This window comes from Nomascus leucogenys, chromosome 21 (genome assembly GCF_006542625.1).
Source record: "Nomascus leucogenys isolate Asia chromosome 21, Asia_NLE_v1, whole genome shotgun sequence".
Lineage (NCBI taxonomy): Eukaryota > Metazoa > Chordata > Mammalia > Primates > Hylobatidae > Nomascus > Nomascus leucogenys.
Genome location: NC_044401.1, coordinates 58,048,992 through 58,072,636, shown reverse-complemented (window position 1 = coordinate 58,072,636; position 23,645 = coordinate 58,048,992). Strand labels below are relative to the sequence as shown.

Here is a 23,645-nt window from a genome sequence, read left to right as displayed (position 1 = left end):
GCCATGTCTCCCTAAACCACAGGAATTCAGGGATGAGAAAAGGTGGTTCCTCAGGCAAACCTGGGAAGTGTAACCAAGAGAAAGGTACACATATGCTAGGTGGGCACAAACAGTGAATATGACAATAATATTTCCACCTATAACAGGTTGTTGCAAAAATTTTTGAGATTATATACATAAAGTACCACATATAGCAATACTCACTACATATAAAGATTTAGTAAAGCAATAAGCATTCTTTTAAACATGTGCCATAACAACTATAACTTGCAATCCACACACAAAACTACTTGGATTTCAAGAAAATGGTTACAAACCACTCACAGAATGCTGAAGGTGTTTGGCGTTATGTAATTAGAGAGATGAAAAGTGAAGAAAAAAAGAGTTGCAATAATTGATGACAACTTCGATCATGAGTAATTTAAAGTTGTGTACAACTCCAGATTTTAAGCTAATTCAAGATTATTAGTTATCGCTCAGTAGTTTGGAATAAGTTAATAAAAATTAAATTATCCCCAAATTAGAATTGCTGCCCAACCATCCTGTGTGAGCAGAGATGATATCTAGAATGGAGATAAGTATAAACCAAAGGGAATGATGTTTCAAAGAACGAGCCTGAAATGGTTCCTCAATGATTTTCCATTTTGGGTGATCCATATCAATAAAGCTTAATAAGAACTAGGAGTGAAATTACTGCTAGCTGTGAACTTAATAATGCCCCACTGGGAGTTCATTAATATCTCAACAGGTACACTGAAGCATTATCTTAATTGCACATGATACTTTCAAAAATTCGTATTTTTCAAGTTTTGTGGAAACTACCCTCTAGAACTAGCATTAGTGAATTTTGTTTTGCCTTTCTGTATTGCAGTTTTGTACTGCCCACATAGGCAAATCCCCCAGGAACAAATGAACCACATTTGCCTTCCAAAAAGTAAGATACTCCTCAGGTGACTGTCCTTGCTACAGGCACTGTGCTTATAATACAAAGCAGAATACAATAAAGAGAGGAAGAATATAATATAAAAAAGAATAATATATTGAGAAAGAATGTAATACAGAGAAAAAATATAATATACAGAGGAATAATACAAAAAGGAAGAAAATTAACATACATGAAAACAATTTCAAAACTTTCATTGTGTTCTGAATAAATAAAATAATTTCCTTTATGTAAATATTTAGAAATTTATTTTTATGAGAACTAAGCTTGCAATGGAGCAGTGGTGGAAATTTGGATTTTTAAACATTTGTATTAATGTTTTCTAGAAGACATCTGTACTTGAGTCTTCAGTGACAAATATTGATAGTAAGATGATGCCTAAGGGAGTATGTTTCCAAGCCTAGGAGATCCTTCTGCCTAGTAGCAGTTTACTATGTAATAATTATGGGATAAAATTAAACTTGGCTCAATCTTGTCAACATTTAGAAAGTGAAAGTGCATCATACATGTACAATATTTCATTTTTTATTAGAAATGACATGTAATTATTTTCTCTGGATTTGTTTAATATATTATTTTTATTCATTTTTTTCTATTTTAACTTGACAGTAGTAATGTTAACATAAAGTAAAGACATTTAGCTAAAAATGAGGACCCAAGACCACGAACACTGTATTTGCTATGTGGGCCTGGCAGCCTGGTTCCTGAGGGGAGAGGAGTTAAGGAAAAGGCAGGGCAGAATCTGCCTCTTTAAAGTGACAAATCCTAGTTATGTCTGGCAAAGTTTGAATCCTGAGGCATCATAGTTTATGTTGCCTAGGTTGTCAGAAACTAAGGCCTAAGAAAAAAAAATAGAGTGAGCAGCTTCCTAAATGACTTCCTTGGTCCCTTTACCTTTGATCTTCCATCCAAATGATAGCTTTCTTTCTCCTACATTCCAGTGTTGGGGAAGGAAATCCCCAAAAAAGTACGCCAAGGAAAAGAAAAGGTGAGAAAAAGTATTTGCCCTGGCGCCTAAAGCAGCCCATCAGAGACCGACCCAGGACAAGAAAAACTCCCAAATACTGTGAGTGTCTCTGGCCACACTAATTTTGTGGATGAGGAGCAGGTCAAAGAAATCTGTTCTTTTAGCTTATTCCATTTTATCCATTTCCTGGCATACCCATTTCTTCAATGAATACTGATCAGTTCCTATTCTGTTCCCAACAGAGTGGTATCCAATGGTGAAACAATGATGAGCAAGGTCTTTTTCTTCCATAAGGGTAAATACTCTCCAGGAATGGGGAGAACAATAAACAGATAATGATACAGATAATTGTTTAATTAGAACTGTGGCAATTGTTACCAAAGAAAACTACCGTGTTCCAGAAGAACCCATCAATTGACCTTCCTCTAAATTGACTGTGCTTTCTAGGGCAAACATTGTAGAGGTTAGGGCAGAGCCTTGAGCACCTTTTAGTGATTAATGTGTGCTGTTTATTGGATATAACTTAACTTTTGATCATTCTTTCAGTCAACCAAAATAATTCAACAACCACAATACATTTTATTGATGATGAATATGTCTCAAAAGTATATAAAGGGTGTATATGATATTTATGTGTCTTTTTTTATTATTGTACTTTAAGTTTTAGGGTACATGTGCACAATGTGCAGGTTTATTACATATGTATCCATGTGCCATGTTGGTGTGCTGCACCCATTAACTCATTTAGCATTAGGTGTATCTCCTAATGCTGTCCCTTCCCCCACCCCCCACTCCCCACCCCCCACCCTATAACAGTCCCCGGAGTGTGATGTTCCCCTTCCTGTGTCCATGTGTTCTCATTGTTCAATTCCCACCTATGAGTGAGAACATGCGGTGTTTGGTTTTCTGTCCTTGTGATAGTTTACTGAGAATGATAATTTCCAGTTTCATCCATGTCCATTTTTAGCTATTCTTGAAATTGTTTTTTCCCCTAGCATTGTTTCTCTTAGATTTACAGGAATTCTTAGAACCATAAATTTGCATAAATATTTTAAAGGTAAAATTAGAAACGAGAATTGGGCTTTTTTTTCTATCTTGAGTGTAAGATCTGAATTTGGGAAACATTACATCTGATGACTTGAAAGAGTATGATTTTCATTGCTATTTTTATTCCCTGTTTGCTTGTTTATTTTTAACAATGGCCAGGAAAGTTGACTTCAACATAAAATTTATATGATAATTTTGAGGCATGAGAATTGCTCTCAAACCTTGATTACTTGAAATGAGTTTTCTGTCTTGTCATCAGTGTCACCTGACTAGTGTCTTGAGAGAAATAATTGGAGAAATTGAGAAGATTTGAGTTGAGAAAAAACTTGGAAGAGAGAGATGCTTTTACAACTAGTTGGAGACCCACATAGAGAAGTGAAATTAGTCCTGCGTCTAACTGTGAAAGGCAGAAAAAGCATAGAGGATTATGGACATGCAGGTGTTGGTGGCCCAACATTTGGAGCGGTGGCCATTCAGGACCAGAAAAATCCGCATAATGTCTACTCTTCATTGGAACTTCATTAAGAGAGAGTGTGAATGCCATACAGGCTCCTGGAGAAGCAAATACATGCCATTTTATCTAATAAGTCAAATATTGTCAGTTCATTCAAACTGAGAAATAACATAGTAACTTGAAGACAACATATAAGAGAAGACTGAGCTTCTTTAAGAAAAGGAAATGTAAATATTTTATACATTAATAGTGAATTTCATAAGACATCCAAGAACATGAGATAATATCTATGTAGTGCTTTAATTTTAAAAATTTCTGTGTTTGTATAGATATAATTTTATATAAAAATGCATAAAAGTGATAATGATATGCAAGTAAATATTTTTTGTTCTTAAAACACTGGCTATTCACTTGGCTATCCACTCAAAAACAAAAAACAAAATCAAAGTCCTAGTCTATAATAGATAATATATATTAAATAGATCCTAGATGCATTAAAATGTTTAAATTTAAAAATCAGTTATGCAAATATATAACCATAAACTGTAGGTGACAATATGCCCAATCAACAAGACATCAGGCCCTTTTTATCACTGAGAGCTAAGAAGCTATAGATATAGTAGATCAGAAGAAAATGTTTTTGTATATCAAAGATAGCATGAATAATACTAATAGTTACATATTCCTCTTTCACATTAAAATAAATACATAATCACTTTATAGGCATACTGGTAGACATGAAAAGAAGGTTCTTTGTACTTTAAGCAAAGAAGAGTTAGAAGTTAAAATGTCAAGTAAATAATGGATTCAGTAGTATGAATATATTGTGTTCATTAATGTGTTATAGCATGTGGGAAAAAACACGAGACACATTTGCAAATGACTGAAGATTGAAATATACTGGTATAAAGTTTAGTTTTTTTTCACAATTTCTTTAAATCAGCAAAAGGAAAATTAATTTAGATATACACTACATTATTAGTAAACTGTAAATATATGTTACCATATATCTGTATGGTAAGCCTTCATTTATAAAAGCAATGGAGACATTTATTAAATTCAGTGAAAGAAATCACAGCAAGTGCAGAATAGATTCCTAAGATGTGTTCTGTGGTTTGTACACATTTAGACTTAGCTGCTTGTTAAGACCCAAAAAGATATTAAAGACATACAATGACAAGTGTAGGCACATTATAGATAATTAACTACTACTATAAGTTTCACCAAAATTTCACCTTTATTTTTTTTTAGTTTTTATTTTACTATATATATAGTATATATAGTATATACTCTATAATATACTCTATAATATATACTATATTATATAATTCTGTATAATATAGCATATTATACTAATATGGTAAATTATATTATTCTATTATTAATTAATTATTAAATATTATTAATATGTTTATATTAATAAATATATATTTAATAAAATATTATAAATATTTAAATATATTATAAATATTTAAATAAATATATTATAAATTTTAAATAAAAATTTATTGAATATAATAAATATAAATATAATATAAATTTAATAAATATTAATTATATATTTATATATTTAATCATATATAAATAAATATATTATTAATATAATTAATAATTATATTAAATTGTACTAATATAGTAAATTACTAATACACTAATATAGTATATTATATAATATACAGTATTATACAATATTATATAATTACTATATTATACAATATTGTATAATATACTATATTATACAATATTATATAGTATACTATATTATATTCTATAATATAATATACTATATATTATACTATATATATACTATATTAACCTCTTAAAGGATTAAGGGCTATAGGTATTTGATTTTCTTAATTGGTGAAGAGAGAGAACACCACAGAGATTTGGACGTTTTGTCATATTTTCTGTTTACCATACTGAACACCTCAAGGATGCTGGAAATAGTTGGTTCTACAGTGCTATTAGAATTATCACAACATCTAGCATAACACAGCAACACACAGCATTCAGAATTTGTAAATTAATCTGAAGCATCAATATAAAAAATGAAAAAGTTTTAATCACTGCTTAAAGTTATTTAGTTACAGAAGCAAAAAGGTCTGTAGCATTCTAAAAAGTACTGATTTAAAAAATGCCTGGGGGAAATTTTGATTTTTGTAGAGACACCTTGGATGTTTGGAAATGTACTGCAGATATGAGAGCGTGAATTCATGCATAGATCTTTTCTCTGAAAGAATGGAATATCTTGTAATAAAGTATCTTCAAGGAAATAAATACATTTTCTTCTCCAAACAGGATTCTAGATCAACGTATAGTTTAGAGTGATGTGTCGATACAGCTGATTATAAAGATACTTTCGTAGGTGATGAGTCAGCAGAGATTTAGAAAAGAAAAACCTCCTTGATATTGGCCTTGGCAATGATTTTTTTTTGAACATCACACCGAAAGCTCAGGCTACAAAAGCAAAAATAAGTAAATGAGGTTTCATCAAACTAAAAAGTTTCCGTATAGCAAAGAAAACAGTCAATGATGTAAAGAGACACCTAAATAAAAGAAAATATTTGGAAACCAGTATCTGATAAGGAGATAATATCCAAAATATACAAAGAACTCACACAAATCAAAAGCAGGAAAACAACTCAATTAAAAAATGGAGAAAAGACATGAATATACATTTCTTCAAAGGTGACCTACAAATGGCCAACAGGTACATGGAAAGGGGCACAACAGCAAGGAAATGCAAATCAAGACCACAGTGTGATATCGCCCCACATCTGTTATGATGGCTATAATCAAAAAGACAAAATATAACAAGCATTGGTGAGGATGTGTAGAGAAGGTTCCTCTTGAATAGGTGAAAAAAGGTTTTGGATGTCTCATCTTTCTCATGAGAGAGAATGAGAAGTTGTAAGACTAAAGGTAGGTAGTATGTCAGAAAAAACATGAAGTGGTTGACTATTCCAAGTAAGGGGAGAGAAAGGCTTAACCAGTATCACACAATGCAGGAGGCAGAACATGTTATAAAGGAAGGGAAAAAAACGAATTGTAAGCCATCCTAACTGGAATGATGTTCTCTTAAAGGGGAATTGTAGCACAGGGCTTAGGAGTAAAGGATTTAGAGATGTGCTCAAAGTGAATTCCAGATTTGCCACTTACATATACGTAACCTTCAAAGTGGTTCTTGATCTCTCTATGTCATAGGTTCTTTATTTGTAAAATCAGAAAAACAGAAATTGTGTTAATGTGCTATTGCGAGGATTAAAATAAAATAATGTATTACAGGTCTTAGCATGATGTTTCACACATGGGAAGACACTAAATTATAATTTATAATATTATCATTATTTTGTTATTGTTCATAGAATATCTTTACCTAGATATCCTGAGGAAGTGCAGTTCTGTGTCTCAAGTAAAAATAAGAGCATCCTATATCAATAGCAAATATAAAGAAAATGCTTTCAAGAAAGGTGGTGGTAGATGGTGACACAGAGATTGTGTAAGGGTCTCCACAGTATTTTTGAAGCAAGTCATAAACTTATATAGAGAGGGAGACTTTGGGCCATATGATCTAGGAGTTCCCTTTCAATTCTGAAAGTGTCTTTCTAAATCTAAAGGAATGTCCTACAAGTTCTAGCTAAGACTTTATATTGACAAAATAAAAAATTTAAAGATAAACTTCTTAATTTAACTCTGTATTTTTTCAAGATAAGAAATTAGAATAATACTAGTTGGTTTTTAATTGCTCACTGTTCAGAAATAACGGAAGGGAAAGGAATTTTTCCTATTATCGCTCTTGTTTTTCTGGAAACTCTAGCTGAAGTAATTAGAAAACTGAATCATCATAACTCGCTTACATGGAAATCCCAAGAAAATAAACTGAAAGTTATTACAACTAATAAGAATTATAACAAGAGTAGAAGACACAAAGAAAATCTACAGAAATTAATAGATTCCTATATGGCAGCAATAAAGAGATAACAAAATGAATTATTTTGTCTCATACATAATGCAATGAAAATAATTATTTAAAAACAAAGTTAAGGAATATGCAAGGTTTACATGGAGACAATTATAAGATTTTAGGAAGAGCAAGAATGAACAACCAAATAGATAAAAGTAGATAATTTCCCATGGGGGAAGATAAAATGTTGTAAATATTTAAACTCTACTCAAATTTATTTATAGCTGTAGTATAATTGTCATTAAAATCTTAATGGAATTTTATTGTTGACCTAAAAATAATTATCCTAAGGCTAATAAGGAAAATTAAAAATGTGATTATCCATGATCATGTTGAAAAGGACAGCTATGAAGAGAGAGTTTGTTGCAACTGAGATAGCCTCAAAATACTCTAAGCTCATAACAGCTAAAATAGTAAAACACTGGCCCAAGACTTGAAAAAAAAATCAAATAGTAGAAGATACACCCTGAAGACCTAAGGATGTTTAAGAATTTAATATAGAACAAAAGATATTCTTTTCTGCCATTAAAGAATGATTAATTAATAGATGGTGCTAAATCAAGTGGTTAACAATTTGGAAGGAAAAAAGTATCAATTACTGTTCTTCTGTATTTAACAGCCCAAAGTAATTTCCATGTAGAGAAAGATTTAAATGTAAACCTCAAATATTTCTGTCACTTTGAGGCAGAGCGACTTAAACATTATTGTGAGGAAATACTCATGAGTATGTGTAAAGGCTTGCATTAGCTCTGAGGATTTTTTTTTTTTTTACTTATAATGACAGTGAAAACTTGAAAAGGTTTAAATATTTAAAAATGAATGTTAGGCTTAGGTTAGGTCAAATATTCATACAGCAGAATATTATGCAACCAGAAAGAAAGAGAGAAAAGAAAGAAGGATGGAAGGAAGGGAAGGGGAGACTAAGATCCGTATTTTAATAATAAATAATATTTATAAGCTCATAACAATAATTAATAACTATATATGTGTAGTAGTTCTGTTTTCACACTGCTATAAAGAACTGCTTGAGACTGGGTAATTTATAAAGGAAAGAGGTTTAATTGACCCACAGTTCAGCATGGCTGGGGAGGCCTCGGGAAACTTACAATCATGGTGGAAGGCAAAGGGGAAGCAAGGCACTTTCTTCACAAGGCAGCAGGAAGAAGTGCCAAGCAAAGGAGGAAGAGCCACTTGTAAAACCATCAGGTCTTGTGAGAACTCAATCATTATCACAAGAAGAGCATGAGGGAAACTGCTCTCATGATCCAATTACCTCCACCTGGTCTCTGGAGACATGGAAATTATGGGGATTATGTAGATTATAATTCTAGATGAAATTTGGGTGGGGACACAAAGCCTAACCATATCAGTATGTGTGCATAACCAAATATACACACAAAGGCAATAAAGAGATACAACAAAATGTTGACGGGGATCAAGGCATTAAAATTAACCTGTTTTCTTATGTTTGTTTCTCTACATTTTTATAAATAATATATGTTGTTAATTTTCATTAAAAAGCATACACTTATTCTAAATAGAATAGGTTATAGATGTTTTTAAAACCTATTTGATACTCATTAACAAAACCATTCCTGTGCAATAGGCAAATTTTTATGAAGAGAAAAGAATAATAAGATGATAATGTGGTCCAATGATTAAGATTAAAAATATTTTAGTTTTCTAAGTTCAAGAAAAAAGGCCTAAGACGAAATGGAATACCTCTTTTTATATAGCTGGAGTGTTATCGCACTAAATGGTCTTTATCAAAAGATCAAGTCTCCATTTCCAAAGAAGACTGGCAAGAGAGAAAAGGTCCAATAGCAGCAAGAGAAAGTATATCTAGATATTTGGGTGAAAATAGAAGTTAATTGCTAAAGATGCCTAATTATCATTTGATCAGTTGTAGGTACCAGTAGTGCACTCAAAATAATTACTATGTAGGCTTTAACGTAAACTTGAAAGCAAGTAACTAAACATGAAGCATAATAGCTAGGAAAATAAGCAACACCATATTTCATAGGTTACATAAATTATTCCAGTTCTTCATCTCTATTGCTACAAGGGATATCCTTATAAAGCCATATTTTTATCTCAGAATAAAATCCATTTTGTCTTTCATTCCTTATTCTTGCATCATTATATTCATAGTGTCAAAATAAGTACCACTGGATAGAGGGTATATGCATGACCCTAAAGAGAAATAAGGGTCTTAAGCCAGAAGGTATTCCTTATTTACACTGGAAGGGATACACCACAGATAGTAATCATTTTCAAAGGGTGCATAGTAATGAGGAAAGAAATCTGTTTCCTCAGGATTTTCATTACTAAAATTTGGGGCATGGTGTAGAAAATGCATTGCATTGGGGCACTTCGCAATTCTGATGTTTTACAGCAGTTACATAAATGCAAATTCATGTAGAGGGCTGGATGTATCTTTATTAGCACACTTTCAAAGGTACAGAGGGATTTTGCCAGGAAAGACATCTGTGCAACAGCATGAAGCTTTTACATTTCCACAAGTTGGAATTGATGGAAATGTATTGACATGCTTGGCTTCTTTCCTTTTTATTTCTTGTAAGGGAAAGCCTCTCTCTCTTTCTCCCTCTTTCCCTCCCTCTTCTATTTTTCTGTCCAAAGCCTTTATTCAGTTGATATTTTTGTTACCTAAAACTTATAACCTCCAAACTACAACAGACACATAGGTAACTCATTCTATTAAGATATTTGTATAAGCTTTACTGAGGTGCTTATATAAGGTGTTTGAACAGCAGTCTAAGAGCGACCAGTAAAATAACTTTTGGTGGCTATATAGTCAGTGATGTGAACAGAAGTCAGCCTGGATTCCATTAATCTACTGGCCTTCCTTTTTAATGCTTATTTAAAAATATTTTAGTAATAATTCAGCAAAGCATTATAGTTGTGATTGTTTATAGCTTTGTGACCTGAGGCAAGGTAATATTCTTCCAAGCCTCAATTTTCTCCCTTGTAAACCCAGTTAATAATACTATAATACTGTCTAATGTAATACTGTATAGTCCGGTTCAGAGTATTTGCTGACGATTAGATAAGGCAATGCATATAAAACTTTTAGAACATGACTGGTACAAAATAAAGAGTTGGATAAACCGTACATATTACTTTGAAAACAGTAATGAAAGTAATATGTAAAAACATTTTATTGCCATAGGACAGTGTGGAGAATGTTCGTGATGACGTGCAGCAGAGGACTTGGAAGTCAAATGTGGGGAATCGATAACTTTAGTAAGGAAAAACCTACCATTCTTTATTTTCGATGATTATTACTCCCATGTATTAAGCACCCCTCTGTTCCAGGCATCATGCAAATCAATGCACATTCATTTTCCCTGTTTCTCAGAACTTGTTATTAGTGATGTAACCAACTCGTTCAAGTGAAATAGCTTCATCAAATTAAACACTAGCAAACAGAAATGCCACACTCTGATCCCACATCTTGTCAATACCAAATCCTATTTTATTTGCACTAAACCTCACTATAACTGACAAGTTGCTCCGGTAAAAGGACCCATCAGGAGACATGCAGATTTCCTCACACTGGTTTTGAATTAAGTCAGGGGTAGAAAGCCTGCCCTCCAATGGTCATAGAGCAGAACTGCATCACGGACGGGTTGCATGGAAAATGGTGTAATCGTCTGATTTCAGGGCCTCAGGACTTAAGCTGTAATGCTGACCTAGAAATGTTGGTGGAGAAATGATCTTTGCGGAGGCGATAACTAGCCTTAAACTATGGCAAATGGGTATACTTTAGGCAAACTACAAAGGAAGGAAATAAGTGGGTTAATAGTGAGTAGAATTTTCAGGGTTCGAAAAATCAACTTGAGCGTGGCGTTACCATATTTGAGCTACACTGGACTTTTGGGCTTGGTCTGAGAAAAAATGAACTGGCCTTTGGACACTCGACAAACCTTTTCTGATAAAGCCGGGATAAGACCTGGGAGAGTTTGTAAGCAGAATTTTGTCAGAGTTGATCATTCTTACGTGCAAATTAATTGTATCACTCATTATCTATTGCTTGATAGAATTAAGACAAAGAAGGGAACAAATGTTAGGGTGCTTTGAAGAGGTAACTAGCATAGGAGTTCTGAAGTTAGGGACTAAGCCAGATTTCTCATCCGTGATTACTTCGGGGCTGGCCTTAGGCTACCTGAAACCCCAGGCAGACATTTTTTTGCAGCTCTTTCCATGTATATAATTTAATTTAGCAAAGTAGATGTGTTAGGACTACTCACATAGCCCAATTTCCAATGATCCTAAGAAATAGATACTACAGCAGATGAGGGAGATAATTTGACTTTTCTTCAAGGGGCCTGTGGAGTCCTAAGATGATCTTTATAGACAAAAGTTCCAGAGCTCTTCAGGACATTTGGTGAATGCCATGTGGGGTAGAGGTCAGAGGGTTCCCTGAAGGGAAAAGATAGAAACCACAGGCCCTTGTGGCCTCCACTCAGACAGTGCTGCCAGCTCTCTCCCAGAATCCAAAAGAGAATTTGGAAAATTTTGAGGAAAGCCTGTCAATGTGCAAAGACCACCAGAGTAAATGCCTTGGGGGTGGGGAATTTCTCTTCCCTGGGGCAAAGGGTATTACTGAGCTACTTTAAAATGTTCTTGTGAAGAATAAATTAGATAATGCTTGTGACTTACTTAGATATTTCCTTGGAGACCATCCGCAGTCAATCAATGTTAGATGGCTAATGATATCCACCAGTATTCACAAGCTGTGCCAACTAAACCAATCTTTATATACACTCCAGCCAGGTTGTTGTATTTTTATTTCCATTGGTTTATAAGTAGTAAAGTGTGATTCACCATGTTTGGTAGAATGGTCATAAATCTTTTTCTTCTAAACAACCATGACCCTGACCTTGGAATTCCCATGCTGACCTCCTTCCCTTATTCCTAAGATAAGGAAATAAAAAGGCAAGACGCTAAAGTCAATACTTTTGTGCTGCTAAGAAGCAGATGGTTACATTTAGGTAGTCTACAGTTACATGGTGGTGTTTGGCAAAACATATATCCCCTTTGCAGCTCAAACCCTGTATTTTAAGTAAACTGTCATAAGTATAAATGAGTCTCTTCCATCCTCATGGTGCACTCTCACATGGTGCTTTCTTGTCTTTGCAGATCCCCCAGATTAGTTATGCATCAACGGCACCCGAGCTAAGTGATGACCGGCGCTATGACTTCTTCTCTCGCGTGGTGCCACCTGATTCCTTCCAAGCCCAGGCCATGGTAGACATTGTAAAGGCCCTAGGCTGGAATTATGTGTCTACTCTCGCATCCGAAGGAAGTTATGGAGAGAAAGGTGTGGAGTCCTTCACGCAGATTTCCAAAGAGGCAGGTAGGATGCGATTGCTCTGATGAAGCTGGCTTTCTTCAAACGTCTGTGGCTTGTAGAGTTCTCTTCAGACTTTATTAAATAAACACTACAGACTCTTACATTCCCAGAGTCCTGTAAAATACACCTGTAACATGTTCATTTGTATGACTTGGTTGTTTTGGGAGAGATTTTCAAAGTTGTGAAACTGAGATCCCTTGAGTACTAATAGAATAAATGAAGAAAAAAATATGTACTCAAGTTAATATCTTGCTTCTGCCTAATGGGTAATAGGGTGGATTCTAGCCTGTGTATGAAAACATGGGAAAATGTGGCTGGATGTACCTCCCCATGAAGACTCTTCCTCTCTGCCTCTCTCCAAAATGGAGAGAATAATTTAGAATTATGTGAATGCAATCACAGTGCCACTTTGGTTTGAAGAATACCTGGAATTCCTCTGAATGACTTGGCCAAAACAAAAGTAAATAAATTATCCAGGCAGTAGAATGTATTTAGACAAACAGTCTTTCAAACTTGAGATTATTTTGAGACAGTTCTCTTTAGCAGCCCTTGGAGAGGATTCTCTTACGTTTGTTTATTTAGCTCAGATTGGAAGTAATGGGTTCAAATGTTTGGCCAGCTGTCTTCCAGTGGGCAGATTTTGAAAAATGAGACAAAATTCTCACACTTAGAAATTCTGACAATAAGTATTCAGGTTTCCCCATATGGATGTATTGGATATAGTAAATACATACAAATATGCCTGCTTAGATATTCCCACACATTTCTTACATTAAAATTGGGTGCTCAGTGTTGTTTGTAATCATTTCATGCAATTTAAATTGTTATTTACCAGAACAGTTTACTGACCATAAAAGCAAACAAACAAGCAAAGCAATAGAAAGAGAGCTCCATGTTATGAGGAAAGATGTCATAAATTATGAAGATACAGCTTTGAGTATTTGACTGTCAGATTACAGATATACTCAGACATATAGTGCTTCCGGATAGGGATGATGCTAAAAGAAAGAAACTAGGGCTTCTTTATAAATCTCATGTTTTTAATTCAGTGCATCATTAGCTGTAATTTCAAAACTCCACAGGAGATCTGTGGAGGTCTGTGAGATTCGTATTCTCTTCCTTCTGACTTAACGCAGCTGACTAGATAGCTTCTAATCATTGTTAAGTCTCGCTGTAACCACCATTTCTGGGTTCAAATGCAACACTCACAAAAACTTCCTTTGTTTTGTTGGCTTGGTCTTACACTTCTAGTGTCTTCTCCCGCAGCGCCTATCACAGGTTAGTATAATTTCTTGTTTGTTTGTTTGTTTTTCTATCTAATCTTCATGACTATAGGAGACCATGTCTGTCTCATTTTCTACTATGGCCCCAGGTGCTACATTCCTAAGGGAAAAATTTATGCTACAATTCAGTTAGAAACTTTCTGATTAGGAAAGAAATCTTAACTCCCGCCTTGTGGCATGCTGTGATTTATAGGACTCATTAACAATTGACTTCGTAAATCCCCAAAGAGGTATCTAATCATTTTTGATGACTATGTTTTTCTTTCTTTCTTTGTTTTCCTGAATCCTGCCTTGATCAAACTAAGGCTGGAGGCAGACTTAGAAAAATATCTAAAATATCAGGATAGAATAAAATAGATGAAATAAGATGAAAAGAAAATATGGGTAAAATAGTAAGATAAAGCTTAGAGATAAAGGGCAGATGCCATTTTGCACTATATCATTGTTAAAAGTGAGCCTCAAACTTAACACTGAACTTTAAACTGGATGAAGCAAAGGAAGAACACTGCCCATTCTGTTACAAGATTTACAGTGTTCATGAGGTCAAAATCATGTTGATTATTCTGTAAAGTACAGTTTTCCTTGCCTTGGGATCAAGACAAATGTTTGCTCTGGGTCTGTATAAAAATCCATATTCTATAGACAGGTCAGCGGTGACTTTCACATGGCTGTTTATTCCTGGTGTCATTTGGTGGAAACTTAAGACATTAATATCTGAGTTTGCTATTATATATAATGACTCTTCAAAAAGGAGACGCTCTTATAATATGATCTGAACTTCCCAGCTCATATTTTTAGCTAATCCTACATTGAAAAGCCCCAACTAAAAAATAAGGATTCCATCAGTGGCAGCCATTTTGGATGAAATCTTTCCATCCTAGAGCCTTTCCCCTTGAGGACGGGAGTAGCTAAAAAGCCAGCTGGTGCTAGAGAAATGCAAAGAAACAGTGAATGTTTAGGTGATGTCTTGAAAATTAATACCTCTTCAAGGTATTAATAATAAGTAGTATGGTATTTGGCATGTATTTATAATAAGTATTTAATAAGTATTCTTCTTTTATACATATTATAGTATTTGGCATGTATTTATAATAAGTATTTAATAAGTATCCTTCTTTTATACGTATTACAGTATCTGGTACATATTTATAATAAAATGCATTGGAACTATATCATATGTGCTAGTGATTTAGATGTATGAACTCATGTGCTTAGCAAACACCCCTCTTTTCAATTAGAAGAAAGGAAGAAAGAAAGGAAGGGAAGATGATTAGTTTAAATGGTGTGGAGTAAGTCTACTCAGTTTTGGTGTGGCCTAGAGAAAACATGAAATTCATTCAGTGAGTTTCATTTCTGTGGGCCTCTCATAATGCACGCATCTTGCTGCTGCAAAGGTGATACTGGTATTTAAAGACACACATCCCACGACCTCTAAAAAGAATCCATCTCCTTCCTCTGATGTTCAATTGAAAAAATAATCATATATTCTAGTTCCAAAAAAATGAGAAAATAAAAGAAAAACTTATCTATTGGAATTTCTGGGCATATACATGGTTAGGGAATTCCCCAAGGTAATTTTAAATGTTCACTTTTTTCTTTACCTGCAGGATCGAAAAACTCACCCTCACAAAAGATACAAACCCAATGTGTATGGATAGGTGAGGTGATGTGGCACAAAAATAAATAAGCACACTGCTTATGGTGTCAGAAAGACCTGGATTTGAATAATGGACTCTATCACTCTCTTATTTTAACAATGTTGACACATGCTTTAACTTTTCAAGCCTAAACTTCCTCATAGAAAGAATGAAATTAATGATTTCTGCTTCACCAGGTTGGTGTAATATATAAGATGGTGCCTGGGGAAGCATTTAATACCCAATAATATCTGATTACATTGCATCACACTGGCTCCCTATAAATAAGTAGAATTACTGTTTGAGTCTGAGAAATTTGAAAATAACTTGAGTAGTAGACGTTATCTGCCTTGAGTTGTAATTAGAAGGTTATTTTTTAAGCCGTTTCTATTCTTATTAGCATGCTGTCACCATGTAAGATGGATATGAAGAAAAGGAAGTGAGCTATTTGCATTGTCCTATGTATGTAGAATATGTGTATGTGTATGCATATATGTGTGTGTGTGTGTGAGAGAGGGAGAGAGAGCAAGAAGGAGGGGGGTGCATAGACTCAATGGCGTTTCTGTGTACTGCTGGCAGGTTGGAAGGATTTACTTCCATTGTTTCTGAACAGTTTGACTTTGAAGGTTGTGATTCTTTTCCTCTATAAATGGCCTCACCCTTTTAAAATGCTTTAGCTTCAAAATTTACTTTAGACTTAAATCCTGAGGCAGAGGCTCCTTATAAACCAGAGCCTAAAGCATCTCCACCATGCTCACAGTCACAGTGCACCGATAAGCACCTCTTCATTATTTACTGATAGAACAAACCAAGACAATGATGTCAGAGAAAATAAGCCATCCTTTAACAGAGGCCATGTAATTGTTTAAAACATGGAAGTCTAGGCACATTTTCACTAAACTGTCAAGGAAAACCTCAATACTTATTCTTTCAAGTATCATCCGGCAGATTTAAATATGCATGGATACTGTTCCTTGTTGAACTTTCAAAGAGAACTGTAACATGGTTTTCTCAGATGATGAGGTTTTGTAAAACAGTTATATTTGCATAAATTGCCCTGTTTATTTGAATGAATGCGCATGCAATAGCAACAAAGGCAATTTATTTCTTAATATTGCAGGGAATGAAAGAAAATCCACTCTCAATGTGCTTTAAAATTCAGGTCAACAAGAATGACCTAAATTAGACATTAAAAACTCCTTTATCTAAGTGAGGGTCAAGGTAAATGTTTATGATAGCATGTGGCACTAATAAATTCCAGATCCTTTTAACCAAATCTGATTCAAGCACTATAAGACTAAGGACTACATATATGACTCTTACAGTCCATCAGACTATATCCAGGAAAATCTCATGAATACTGCTTGATAATATAGCACAAATAGTAACAATTGTTACTGCTATGCTACCATCATACATGTCGACTTCTCAAAACGTAAAAGAACTATCCTTTTGGTATTTTACGGTGATCACTTAACATAGTTGTATTTCAATTGTTCTTATAAAGTAGTTATTCAGATAAACTCTAGAATTTATTTTTAATTAATACTTTATCATAGCCTAGCATATTCTTTCCCAAAATACTTAGAGGAAGATTTGATTAACTGTTATTAACTATTATTCAGCCTTCAGTTTTTTAGACCTCAAGATCTACTAAAAATACAAAAATTAGCCAGGTGTGTTGGCATGCACCTGTAATCCCAGCTACTGGGGAGGCTGAGGCAGGAGAACTTCTTGAACCCAGGAGGCAGAGGTTGCAGTGAGCCGAGATTGCACCACTGCACTTTAGCCTGGGAGAGAGAGCAAGACTCTGTCTCAAAACAAACAAACAAACAAACAAACAAACAAACAAAACCAGAGCTAGATGGATTTTCCTACTATAGGATTTCAGAGCACTGTGTGCCTCTCTCCTGCACAGATACAATGTTCTATCCTGTTGTGTGCATTGCCCATTGTTAGTCTTTGCCAATTTACGTTAAGCTCCATGAGGGCAAGGACATTTTCCTGTGTTTCTATTATCTAAGATAATTCCTAGTACATAGAAGGCAGTCAATCATTATTTCTTAATGGAAGGAAGAATTGTATTTTTCCCCTTTGCCCTTTAGGAAAAAAGGAAGCATGTAGAGAAAGACCTTACGATATGTAATTTTGCTAGAAGGCCATAAAATATTACATCCTAGATCTGCTTGCTGTGGTTTCGTACAGTTGCTTTCACTCTGAATTTACACCATTATTTCCTCTCACCATTCCTATATAAAACTGATAGCAGTATGGTGCAACCAGGCTGTAATTCTTGATACCACCATCTATATCGAATTCTGTTTGTTTTTTTTTTCTTTCTGTCTATGTCATGGTGATTATGGAAAACTCTGACACATTTTAAAACTAGGTAGATTATTTTCCTAATGAGGTGTTTGGTGGTTCCAGCTTAGATATAGATACTAAACATGTGAGAATTCAATTTTAAGACACAAAATCACAAAATTCTTATAATGTCATTTATCTTTAGGTACATTTAAAACTAAACTGTAAGTTCCTCAAGAAAGACTTTGCATTTTATTTGTTTTGGGATCCTCAGTGGTTAGCATAACATTTTAACTTTTAACTCATGCTTCATTTGTTAGCATCTCTTGAGTATGTCCCCTTCCCCCATCATTATAGTGACCTCTGAGACCCACTTAATTCACCTTGATTTATAGTTATCATTATCCATTCTTCCAGAATAATCCCTCCAATATAGTATCCATTCAGCTTTTTAGATAATCTTTCTAAATCATAAATAAAGTCATTTCAGTATCTGTTTCTGGTTTGCTCCTCCACAGAGGATCAAGTAAAAGATGTTTAGCGTGAAACATAAGGTCCTTCATGACTTGGCTTCTGCTTTAATCTCCAGTCTCATTCCCACATTTATCCTTTTTCATATTCACCTTGAGGCCCCATACATATACTCTTTACCCCACTTATTCAACCTTCTGTGGGTTTGTGGATATTCTTTGCCTTTGCAGAGGCTCTGCTTTCTGTCTGGACTACCAGCTAACTTCAATTTATTTTTTCAAAACATGACACCTTGGAGAAAGCTCTCTCTTACTCAGTCTTCCTCTTTTGGAATTCATGGTCCTCTTTTGGATTGTGATGTGTACATTCATCTTTTTAACAGCACAACATTCTTACATCTATTTCCATTGATAAATTAATAGAGGATCACCAATTGCGTAAGTTTTGATGAAAGAAAAAGCTTTTGCATCACTGTAGAGCTAAAAAAAAGTCAGATATTCATGTTCCTAGCCTCCCTTGAAGCTAGGGTACAGTTGTTAATTCAGTCTTGGCTAATCAGACATACCTATCATGAATGAAACAAGATCTAGGGACACAAAAAAGGCTGGGGCGATGGAAAACCCATTTTGTTGACAGTAACAGCAGTAGCAGCAAAAACCGTTTGTCACAGATAGATGTGGTATCCAGCATCAGCTGGATGCAGTAGAACAATCTCCAGCTTCCCTCTTTTAGAAGAAACTGCAGCAGTGCCCAGTAAGCTTGGTACTGTGGACTTTTTTTTTTTTTGGCTTTGATTCTGACAACTGAGCCTCCTTTGTTTCTGCCTATTTTCTGATTTTGTTTCCCTGGCCTTCCGAGGGATTCTGTTTATTATCCCTCATAACTTAAATTATTTTTCTGCTTAACGTAGACAGAATTGATTTCTGTTGTTTGCCTTCAGCCTTCATGAATATAAGCAGGGGTGTCTCTTTATGAGTTCCACAGCACCCTATTTAAACTCTATCATGGACTTTGTTGTATTTCATTGTAATCATCTGCCTAGTTATCCTCTCTCATTAGAGAGTAAAATTCTTGAGGCTAGACAGTATGCTACATTTGACTTTCAACACTCGATACCCAGAGCAGTGCCCAACACAGACTAGGTTTAATAAATGCATGTTGAATTTAAAAATAATGTGTTAGTGATACAAGTGGTGATGTCTTTGAGGCTGTAGTGGGTACAGTAAAGCTGTTGAAAGTTTTTCTAATTTGAATTTTCTGAAGTGATCATTGATCTGCTATAATTAACTTTATAGGAGGGAAAAATGGGACTAGAAATCTGGTGATATGACTTGTACTTATGCAATATGTATCTGAATGGTAGGTACTATTTCAGGGTACCTTCTTTATGGTAGGTACTATTTCAGGGTAATAATGATAAATAATATTTCTAGTAGAAACAGCAATAGGACAAAAAATCCCTCTGTTTTCGAAGAGTAGAATTACATACTTAGAGCAATGAACACAGCCTGGTTAGGGCATACTACAAGGAAAGATTCTGAAAGAAGGTAGATCTTGACTAAATCCCAAAGGTAAGTAGATGTTAACCAGACAAAGCTGACCGAAAGAGGTTTGTGGATGACATACTAGGACGAGAGAAGCATGTTAAAAGTCCAAAATAAAATTGCTTGTAGTATTTAAATACTTGAATGTTGCAAGAGAAATACTATTGCTTCGAAAACTTGTGTGAATCTTGAATTAATATGATGGAAAATTCTCTTCCAAGCAATGTGGTAGCCATTCCAAAAAGCTTTCCGGCTTTTGAACCAAGAGCATGGGGTTGTGGCTCTAATGCCTCCAATAACTCACTGGGAACTACCACATTGCTTCTCTGGGTTGGAAAGTCATCACATATTAATTGAGAAAACTAGTCTTTCTTGGGTCAGACAATTCTCAGATGTTTATCTTCCTAATTACAAAGGATGGGTTTCTCCCAGGCTGTGGATTGTCATTGTTGCCATGGGACTAGAAATAGATAGTGACAGCGTATTTTTGCTGGATGAGAAAATAGTGAAAAATCATATCTCAGTGATTCCTTCTCATCTCTTCTGCCTGCCATCATTGCATTTGATAAATTTGAGGGGATATGAAAAGATCTGGAGGTGAAGTGAACTCTTCCTTTACTTGCCTATTTAGAAATGACTGCCATAGGATGCATGTGCTAAGGAGAAAAAGGTGATGGGATTCTGGCAGAGAGGTTAAGGATGCAGTGTAAGGAAACATAGCTCATCTTTACATAGAGGGGTAGAGAATCCAATATGGAGAATTTTATTGAGCCATGGAATTTCTTGGTTAATTGGCTGAGGGGGAAGAACACTATTGCTCTATGATAGTTTACATTGGGAATTAGCCACACTTTTGTAATAATATCATTATAATCAATAAACTTTAGGGGCAAAATGTTTAGTCTTCTCTATTTAAGGAAGATGCATTCAGCCTTCAAGGTGAAGCTTTCTCTTCCTAGTCTTCACAAAAATGTTCATTGAAAGAGATTCCTACTTCTGTATCTCATCGGTTTTCATAGATGTCAGCAAGAGAGATAAATTTCAGTAGGAAAATTTTGTATGTATATTGGAAGGATCTTGATTAGTTTCTAGAACTCGAGAAAAGTACCCAGAAAAAGTTTCAAGGATAGCCAGATCTAGAGTAGCTAAAAATTTCAGAGTAGTAAAAGTTACTTAAATGCTTAGTGTCATTACTGAAGTCTAGCATATCCAATATGTCCTCCACTCATATCATGGTGCTCAAATTTCAGTATCTCATCAGAGAAAGTGAACTAGTGACTCATGGCACTTGCCTAGGTTTGGGTTTTGGGAAAATAGGACACTTTGATTTTGACTCTCTCCAAGGCCATAAACAATAGGGAAGATATATTTCCCAATGTAATTTTAGTGTTGTAACCAAAAGTTGGGTAGTCACAGTGTAAAAAAATGCTATCTTTTTCATTGCTCTTACCAAAGGCTCCCCACTGTTCCACCCCCACCCCTGGAATACACAAGTAAAAAGGAGTAGGCTTGAACTGTGGCCACACATACAAAATGCAGTATTCATTAAAACAGAGGCATGAAAGTGGGCACCAGAATTAGTCAGATGGAGAGTTCTGAAAAACAAGTAGATATTCCAATCCAAGAAACATTAAATTAATAAATGGTTGCTTGCAAAATATCTATTTATTGGACTTCAACTGCTACCTAAATTGTTTTGTATTTTGAACAACCTGATATGTGTAAATGCAGCCTCTTTGAGACCTGCACAAAAGGATCTGTTTTCCTTTAATTTGGCAAATGGATTCCTGCTGTTAAATCTTTCAAGAGATTATAGAAAATTCTACAAAGCTCCACATCAATTGCCTTAGCACTCTCAGTCAAGCTGAAGGGGAGCGGATGATAAACATATCCGGCAGTAATAGTACCCGTCCCAAACACACTGCATTGACTGACTTTGAAATAATAGTTTGACCTTACATAGCTTCAAGTTTGCCTATTTCCAGTTATTCATATTGCTTGTTACTCTTTTGCCTAGATGACTTAAAAGCAAGCACTTGAACCACATTGTCCATAATCACTGGACAGTATTATTCCATTGCATTAATATTTTACATTTGGCATTAGTTGTCAAACAAGCTCCTGTTTAAATAGGCAATCCTCAAGTATCATTACACTCTAAAAGCAATGATATTAGGGTGTACCTTTGAGGAACTAGTGTATAGGTTGTGAGAAGACAGAAGAGCAGGCAGAAGGTGCTGGTAGGAGACTAAGTATTAGTCATGAAACATAAAAAGATCACGGAAGTAGAGTCTCAATCACAGGATGCTAAGTATGGGGAGAAAGCCATGGGGCAAAGTACAGTCAGGAGAGGATGGCCCTGGTAATCAACTGCTTTATGTGTTTTCTTTATATTGCAATATTTTCTGGAATATTCCCTTAATGTTATTGAACAAAAAGTTTCCATTTCCTCATGCAATGTGGGTAAAGTTTAGATGGAGCTTATTTTCTCTGAAGAAATTCGCTCAGCCTTAGATGACTGCATTCAGGTAGAGCAATGGTTTTGGGTGGCAACCAGATCAATAGCATAAGACACTTCTATTGAGCTGTCTGATTCCCACTTTGACTGGCTTTTGACTGATAATTATTATTTGCTCCTTGGCTTGCATTCACTTCCTTCACAGGGAGAACGCATCCCCATATCTATTATATGAAAACATAAAAACTTGTTTACAGTTGACTGTGTACAAAAAACAACTTCAGCCTTGAAGTTAGCCTCCTAAGTGTAAACTGCATGGATTAGTTCACAGTGAAATAATGAGGACCTGCCCTTTTATATCTTGACTTTGTCTTATGCTCCAGAAGGGAGGAACTTGGACCATGCATCATGACAATAAAATTTCTAGTTATTTTGAAAGTTCTTTTTAATCGATATGAGTTTTTTTCATTGTTGTTTACACTTGTTTATTTAGTCTTCATTGGATATTCAAATCACTTTTTTGGAAACTTTTTGAGAATTAACCTCCCCCCTAAAAGTGCAAGTGAGATAGACCAACATGGGATACTTAAGCAGAAAAAAAAATCAGAATTCTTTGAAAGATTATTAGGTAATGCAAAAAGACTGAGGAAGATGTAAGGAATCAAGAAGCTTGGACTGGATGGGAAAAGAGGCTACTCTAGTGACGCAAGCTGCAGATGACAGACTGTGGCTTCAGGGTACTACCAGAAGGATGAGTCAGCTCCAACTCCATGGAGGCCTTCAATTCTGGGCTCCAAACTCAGCATCAAGTAAGAAAGCACCCCTTTGTCTGCAGTTGATCATGTGGTCATCCATTGGCTATAGGAATGTGGGGTAGTTAACTGACAATTGCATAAGATGGTTATTGTAGATATCTCAGGATAAACATAGAATCTTTATACCCAAAGAGTAAATAGTAAGGGAGAAATGATAAACACACAGGACAAAATGTGATAAAATAGATTTTCTTCTCTGTTCTTGTAGTGCACATTTGGAAAAAAAGAAAAAAATTATTAGTGATAGAAATTTTTCTAGTTAAAGTAGTTCTGTTAAAATTTCGAAATTTGTAATGAAGGGATTTTTTTTCCTTCTTCTTTTTTCTTTTTCCTCTAACTAGATCCTCAAAAGAAACCATCACAACTTAAAATACATATAGA

General features: G+C 34.8%; 1 protein-coding gene across 3 annotated transcripts in view; it reads left to right on the top strand.

The window, feature by feature from the left end:
• Positions 1-23,645, top strand: part of GRM7 (glutamate metabotropic receptor 7) — an 883,018-nt gene that overhangs the window by 266,200 nt on the left and 593,173 nt on the right. For all 3 annotated transcript variants that reach the window (XM_003264928.3, XM_003264927.3, XM_030802151.1), the window contains exon 2: positions 12,539-12,755. In XM_003264928.3, the coding sequence (XP_003264976.2) occupies positions 12,539-12,755 (217 nt within the window). The remainder of the gene's footprint in view (positions 1-12,538; positions 12,756-23,645) is intronic.